Below are 7,926 nucleotides of genomic sequence, written 5' to 3'. Positions count from 1 at the left end.
AATAAGAAAGTTTAATTAAAATGTGATGAATGCTTTTTCTGAAAATGATGTTTGAAACTATCGTTATAAAATTTTTGCCCACATTCAAAATGACCGTAATCATATTAATTTCATATGCAACACTGTTAATTTATTCCTTCCAGTTTTGATCACATAAAAGTGTTGTTCTAACATCTCAAATTGTTAATAATTCGCAGAGTAGCCCTGATTTTCTCATGAATTTATTCCACCTTTCATTTTGGCTCAGGATCAGACGTCGTATGCATGCTGGAATGCCCCGCGCTAGCGAATCTCCGGAAACGGTGGGTAAATTTAAGCAACTTCAAGATTCTCACAAATGATCGTGTTTTTGGAACAATTCTAGTCAGTGAAAATGGGATTGTTCGTTTTCTCTTGAGCATAGATATGCCAGAATATGGCAGGCGGACTTTTTTTAATGTTGAATTGAACTGTCTTGTCTTTTTTTATTTATTTCGCATTTCATTCGTTTTTTATATAAATTTGGACCTCAAAAACAATCTATTATAATACTGGCCCGTATGCTAAATAGGGCACTAGCACTACGAAGTAGCACTACGCACTACAAGCCGTAGTGTCGTACTAGTGCGACATGGAACACTACGGTTGGCATGCTAAATAGGGCACTAGCACTATGAAGTAGCACTACACACTACAAGCCATAGTGCGGCATGGAACACTACGGTTGGTTACATGCCATGAATATAAAAAAGTGTACCGCTTCAGTGAACAACATGTTATTCTTATGGCTGACATTTTCCTTGGCGAAACAGATGAACAGCGTAGAAGTAGAAAATACTTTTCTTGTTTTTGATACCATGTTTTAATTTTATTTTTATTTTTTTATGGAGTCATTTTGAATTCTTCTGCAAGAACTTCCCATGCTTCTCTCTTTTGTTCGATGTCTTTGGGAAGCGTGGACTTTGAATATATGATGGGAAAGGTGCGCAGACGCATTGCGAATTTCAGCTCACCATCACAATTTTCACTAGTACCATTACCATCACAATTAGACATTTTACATCAATCTTCTGCAAAGAATGAGAATTACTTAGGGAATAATTATTTATTTGAGCACTTAACAACCATTCTTCAATAGACTCATAGCGTAGTGCGGCACTATAAAGTACTCTAACAGCGAAGTAGCACTTCAAAGTCTTTCTGCATACGAACCAGTAGCGCGACACTAAGCGACACTAAACATTGTAGAGCTACTTCGAAGTGCTTAGTGTCTGTGACGTATTTAGCATACCAACAGGACACTTCGTAGTGCATAGTGCTACTTCGTAGTGCTAGTACCCTATTTAGCATACGGGCCAATACCTGCATTACTTATGTGTTATAGCCGGTAGATAGCTGGTATTCAATGCTGTAATGGCATTTAACTTAGTTACTTTTACCTCTACGTAATTGAAGGTTTTATCACTTCCATTTCCCCGTCAAGTAATAGAAGCTGTAATAACTTTCACTCTGCCCTCCAAGTAATCGACGGTTTATCACTTGCAGTTTGTCCTACAAACAAACCTACAAACCAACTTATTCTCAACCTGCGCTGCGGAGGCGAACTCTGTGCCAGGAAGCCTTTACTCCATCGAGCTGGGCACCTCAGAGTTCGTACAGCTGACAAGCTCGAGCACTCAAAACATCACGTGGGTTGTCAAGAGCGGCGTCAAGTCTACCATTGATTGCGCCCAGGCTACTTTGGACGCAGGTGATCATACATATTACACACTCAGCATTATCTCAGTTTTTTTGTCAAATTTAATCGATTCAATTTGAAATTGATCATTTGACTTAAAAATATTAAGAAGCTCATTTTGTTCACAGTATGTTTATAAAATACGCAATTGTGTACAATTGAAACCTTTTTTCATCGATTATTCCACTCAAATCATGCGATAATTCGAATTTCAGTGAGAATATTAGGAATTTCACGAAAACACCTGATGAAATGCGTTTATTTTTTCATGACGCATCACGAACGCTAATTTGTTTCCTGATTTACAGGCAAACTCATGTTCAAGTACAGCGGCAGCACCTGCAAGGTGGCCACGAAGGGGGTCTACGACCCAAGCAAGCCCTCGTGTGCAGGAGAGACGGTCTACGTTCTAAGCAATAGTGAGAAGCATAGGTGGCCGTACTATTAAACGTCACCCAAAGTACACGTAGCGACTAAAAAATTAATCAGTGATTCGCTAACGGAGTTACCAAATCTAAACTATTTTTGATACTACAGCCCCAGTACTCTGATAAAATTGTCTCTGGAATCTAGAAAATTTGTGTGGCACTGACACTTCTGAATGCTAGGCTTTACATACAATCAATATTTTGTTCACGAAAGGCTCATTGTGATTAAGCAATCACACTGTTACCCAACTCTAAAATAATTATTGTTCTAATACTATTTAATGCATATCCACTTAAAAAACGTAAACTTTCTTGTACTTGTTGTCAAATAGTTTGAATATTTTGTATAAGAATACTACCTCATATTATTGTGGCAACGTTCCTAATATGCTTGTATGTTCTGGTATCTCAGCTACGACAGCGTGCTTCACCTCCCTGGGCGCGTTCTTGAACGGTGAAACGATAACAACCGACGGCAATTGCACCTCAAGCTGTGCTGCAGGCAGTGTAGTGGGCGGAGGTGAGAAAATGATATTTGAAAAATAATATAAATTTTTTTCCCGCATTAAAAAACTTCACGAGCCCTGAATGTTAACGATCTTAAAACAACGCTTGGCACAGTAATGCATCAATCAGTAGCATATAAATCTGTACTATAAAGAATCAGTAGTTTATCAAAAATGACTGCAATAATCTATTATAGCAGCGGTGTCCTAATCGCCTGTTTTAGATGCCTCTAATCGTTTGTTTTAGATGCCTCGAAGTTAGAACATTCAATTGCAATCACTTCCCTATACAGAGAAGTTTGAAGAGTGCATGATATCATTGAATACCATACGTCCAGACAGTCAATGTGGAACTCTCGAAAAAATAACGGAGTAGTTTGAGCTAATTGAATGAATTCTCGTGTTGGTCAACGTTTTTCTGTAAGAAATAAGCTTAACATCTGTGAAATCTAGGCCATAGTTTTTAAGCTTAAATTCTTCCATGTTAAAAATTGCGGAGAAAAGAATATTTCCATAGCTGACTTAATGAAGTGTCTCCAATATTGGCCTAAAATTCATGATAGAATTTTTGCTCATTATGAACCCAACTTGCATTCTTATACTGGTAATTGATATTGATAAACATTTTTCCTAGGTGGGACTGTGCTAACAAATCTTCAGGAGGAAACGCTACAGTGCTGCACAAACACCAAGAACCCCTGCGTTCACTTTTGCGTCAGGCCAATCTGCACCGGCGCTGCGTGCGGCACCCACTTCAGAAAAGAGTACTTCTGTGATGCGGTGACCGTTTGCGCTTACCATGGACTGCTCCTGGCCGAGGTTGACACACCCGCGAAGCTCAGCGACATACTGGATATCATCAGTCAAGGGGATTCAGGTCAGAAACATTCTTGTCATTCGGTCCCTAAATATGAAATTAACTATAAATTTAATGCAAGGAAAATGTCTGAAAATTCACAATATTTTCATTGAAAATGTTCCATCATCAGTTCAAAATTCAATGAAACACTTATAATCAAACGGACGATTATTTGCAAATTTAATGATTTTAATTTTATTACAAATTTTAAACTGATATTGGAGCAGGTCGCCAAAACGCTTTTGATGAAAATGAGGTGAATTTTCTTTGCATTTTCTTGACTTTGAACTTTCGATCAGAAGTTATTTTTGAACTATCTACTCCTCAAATATTTGAAACAATACAAACTGGTTTATCTGATCGATCGAAATAATGCAGTAAAAACTAAATAGTATAGTATAATTAGACTTGGCTCTCAAAAATCAAATTGACTACGAATAGACGATTAACAAGGTCTTCTAATTTTAGGCAAAGGTGTTTTGGCGGAAATTTGTCTGAAATTAGATTAAAAATTTTGCCTGAATGTCCATTTGATCAATGAAATTATAATGCACGATAAGAACTGATAAATTGTTTGATTAATAGATAAAAAGTGCATTGCTGGGGAGAAAATTGAAGTATAACTTTTTATCTCTCAGCTGTGTTGCAATTTTGGGTGAACGTACGAAAAAGCAACGGAGCTTGGGTCCACGTTCCTAGCAACACGCCTGTTACCGCGGGTGAATGGGCAACCCCTCCTGTAGACGGCGAATGCGCGTACGTGGATCGAAATGCAAACAATCAGCTCAAAACCGCGCCATGCAACGGAGAAAAACGTGTCTTTCCTTGCGTTCCCACTAATTCTCTGCCAGTTTGTTAGTCAACTTCTGACTATAGATTTGTGTCACGGAAGTATTATGGAATTTCCGCAGACGGAGCAATAAAAAGCATTAATGAGAACGTTTAATCTTTGAATATTTACATGTATTTGTTGTCAATCTACTCATTAGATCTTAGGATTCGATAAGACATCCTTCGTCCTCTTAAAAATTCGTCTTTTCGTCATTCGACAGAATGGCGAATCAAGCAAAGTGAAATAGTAGATTAATAGCGATGAACAGGGACAAAATTATTTTAATTATCAGTGAATGTAGGTAAACAAGGACACAGAATAAATCTACAGTATCTTGGAGTAATGCTAACACTGCAATATGTATTAGTATTACCTATACCATCACCTTATATGAATAATTACATACAATCGTGCCTTAAAGATAATGATCAAATTCAAAGGTTCAAACATTTTATTTTAGACTAGTAGTGAATAAATGAAGCAGGATTTGCAATCTTGATAGGATAGGTATTCTTGGAGCCGAGACTGAGGAAATGCACAGTCAGAGCAGAATAAGGCTGAAACCGCGTCAATGTACAGCGGCAACAGGTAATTTGGAGGGTCTGCATCGCCACCAGCTACGAACCAGGTTGTTTCATACTGTAAAGAATATATAAATTTAATAAATGGACTATATAAATAACAATAAATGCAGTAAATCAGAGTACTAAATTCAATTAAGGTAAAGTAAATAAATAACATTCACCTGAGATTTAATTGCCTCAGTGTGCTATAACGCGCTTTCAGGAAGAATTGAATTTAAAGGAAAAAAAGAAGAAATCAGTTGAAGATGGACGTTTCAGACGGAAGTAAAGTAAGAATAGTTGTAGATTGATTCGTTAGAAGTAAGGTCAAAGTTTGAAGGATTTGGCGGGAACTCTTAAATAGAGCATTAGTTAGAGCCGCATCCACTTGAATTTGAATAGTTGACGTTTTTACATTTATAATGAATTGAATTGAAGTCTGAAGCGTCGCACACGATAATTAAGCATAGATTTGAGCGAACTTAACAAAACGAAAAAAAAACGGGCACTCAAACCAAGAATAGATAAATCACAGAACTTAGGAAGAAATTTAGAGGGTTTGAATGTTGGTGCCGTAGCGGCGGCGAACATCAGGTTGGCTGGAGATCACAAATTTAAGTCTTTCTACTGTGGTGTATCAATGCGTACTCCTGATTCCGGAAACCCGACCTAAATTACCCTAACATTAAACTTACCCTAGACTTATCTTAATATTACCCAAACGTAAATTATAACTAAATTCAGTTTAAAGAATAGAAATATAATGAACGGTGGGAAATTTCCAACACTTATATGGTAATCCGCCTTAACTTCGCGCAGCAGTTATCGTGGGTTCCGCTAAAATATTCATTAACTTGGCATTGTGAAATTATGTTACGAAAGTCACTATCTGCTGCAGAAGACAAGAATTGCCTTTGAAATCCGACAGTCGACACAGAAGTCGCTCATTATATACATGAAGTCACTGCGCTAACGGTATAGTCGAGGCGCTGGGACTAGCTTCCGGCAGTTGCCACTGCATGAAGTCGCAGATAACGAGTAACATCACAGTTGAACGGCTTGACTCGTGCCAACAGGTATTGACTCATGTCGCAGATAACGAGTAACATCACAGTTGACAGGCTTGATTCATGCCAACATCTATTGACTCATGTCGTATGTAACGAGTAAGATCACATTTGACAGGCTTGACTCATGCCAACCGCTGTAAATTAGGCCATATTGACGTCAGCCTCTAGGGAGCGTCACAAAACGCCATGCAGACAGGGCGATACCCGAAAGGATGACGCCCACTGCCGACACCACGAGAGCCAAGGGTCCGCTGCTCAGCTCCGACAGATATATAGCTAAGAGCCTGAACATTTCTCCGCGCAGGCTCTCTGTAAGCTGCGAGGATTGCCCTGCAGAAAAAAAAACATCAGACCGGTGATTGGTAGAACCGCTGTCTTCTAGAACGTCTCATATTACAGTTATAATGTCAAAAGGCACTCATGGTATGAGAAAAAATCATGTCTAACTAAATAATTGTCCGCGTGATCACTGACAAGGGAAATGTTCAACTAATAACAAGGAAAATATCATAATTCGTTCAGTTGGCCGATTCATCAGTTCGAAATAAATTCTACCAAACGATTCATGCGAGATGAGTTGTCACCAGAGCATGAGTCATAGTGTTTTGATGAATAGACGTACATAACATGCATAATACAAGTAATTATTATCACAGAAGACGATAAAACTAGTCTCGTTAAAAAAATTCACTATCTGTGCTGTGACGAACTAGTCTCAAATTCCCGAATAGCCAATCGCGTCACCTTAAAAGTTCGGATGGTCTAATTGCCACGCCCACCAATGACCAGAAATTAGATGCAACTTCCCTATTGGCTTGATTAGCAAAAGCTTGGACTGAACGGATAGATAACCCTAACAAGTTTACTTAAATTTATTAGAGAAAAACGGCAAATTAATACGAAACAAATCAAACTAACGATTTACAGAGATGCGACATATGTACTAAGCGAACTAACAAATTGAATGCCGAGGGAGCTAAAATACGCGGAGAGCAACATGAGATCAGAGAGCTAGAGCATGGAGGTCTCTGAGAATAACGCACGATCCCTGCATCCGAGTCAAAATCCTACAGGAAAGGAACCAGTATGCAAGTCGGGATAGGCATCGTATCTGACAGCTGTAACCAATTCAACGCCCACGTCAGAGCCGGTCCTACCTAATTTTGGTCTTACAGAAAGTAGTGAGAATTTGCATTATACTTCATTACATGTGCTGAATGATACACCAAAGAATGATTGGGGTAATACAAGATTCTTTAGATTTCATCGGGCGCAATTCAGACAAAGTTATCTACAAACAAATGCTGTCTTGTTTGTAAATAAGTTGTCTACAAAAAAATATGTATGTCTATACAGCAAAACAATTCAAAACTTACACTCCAAGATCCAATCGGAAAGAGAGAATAAATATAAATTTACAGTTTGTTGTTCAAGGCATTACCTCTAAAATCGAATTTATCTCAACATTTGAATTATAGTATATAAGTATGTAAGTAGGCATACATAAATCTTCGGTTTCTCTACAATTTTTGCCATTCGGGAATAATGGAAGCTTTATTTATCACACAATAACTTATTCCTTAGTTTTCCTTCACGATACAATCTATATCATTCCGTGCACATGCATCGTGCTCGAGCCTCATGAAGACTTTCGTCACGCTGACAAGTTATTCATTTTTTTAGCTTAGTTTATTTGATATCAAGTCAGACAAACAAATTTCATTCATATCTCCAAACACAATTCCTGCATTTAAATCAGGAATTGTATTTATGTTGTTTCTGCGCTGGGAGTGACGATATTGGATTGAAATTAATGTAATTTTTCTGTCGTTAAATTCGAATAGACAAAGTATTAATGAAAGTTCAACAAAGTCTCAGACTCGCACCGCAGAGCTAAGTATTCTCGTGCCGGTTGCGACCACGTTTAGGATTATCACGCTACACCATTTTG

The 7,926-nt window shown here is 38.0% G+C and overlaps 1 protein-coding gene across 1 annotated transcript; it reads left to right on the top strand.

Moving 5' to 3' along the window:
* The first annotated feature begins 258 nt into the window (after nt 1-258).
* On the top strand, nt 259-4,660 carry LOC108677417. The gene is made up of 6 exons (XM_018165636.2): nt 259-302; nt 1,525-1,729; nt 2,026-2,136; nt 2,558-2,665; nt 3,286-3,528; nt 4,149-4,660. Exons 1-6 carry the CDS (start codon nt 261-263, stop codon nt 4,367-4,369), a joined length of 930 nt encoding a protein of 309 aa, XP_018021125.1. The 5' UTR covers nt 259-260; the 3' UTR covers nt 4,370-4,660.
* The last annotated feature ends 3,266 nt before the right edge of the window (nt 4,661-7,926 follow it).

The sequence above is a fragment of the Hyalella azteca genome, unplaced genomic scaffold (assembly GCF_000764305.2).
Source record: "Hyalella azteca isolate HAZT.00-mixed unplaced genomic scaffold, Hazt_2.0.2 contig9815, whole genome shotgun sequence".
In the NCBI taxonomy this organism is placed as follows: domain Eukaryota; kingdom Metazoa; phylum Arthropoda; class Malacostraca; order Amphipoda; family Hyalellidae; genus Hyalella; species Hyalella azteca.
Note: the sequence above shows the minus strand (reverse complement) of the source record. Positions and strands in the feature narration are given on the sequence as shown.

What these genes read in the sequence shown, in the direction of transcription:
- LOC108677417 (XM_018165636.2), top strand. Translation starts at nt 261, where the DNA reads ATGCATGCTGGAATGCCCCGCGCTAGCGAATCTCCGGAAACG. An exon ending in GGTCTACGTTCTAAGCAATA is followed by an intron (nt 2,137 to 2,557) that starts GTGAGAAGCATA and finishes CTGGTATCTCAG; the next exon opens with CTACGACAGCGTGCTTCACC. An exon ending in CATCAGTCAAGGGGATTCAG is followed by an intron (nt 3,529 to 4,148) that starts GTCAGAAACATT and finishes TTTATCTCTCAG; the next exon opens with CTGTGTTGCAATTTTGGGTG.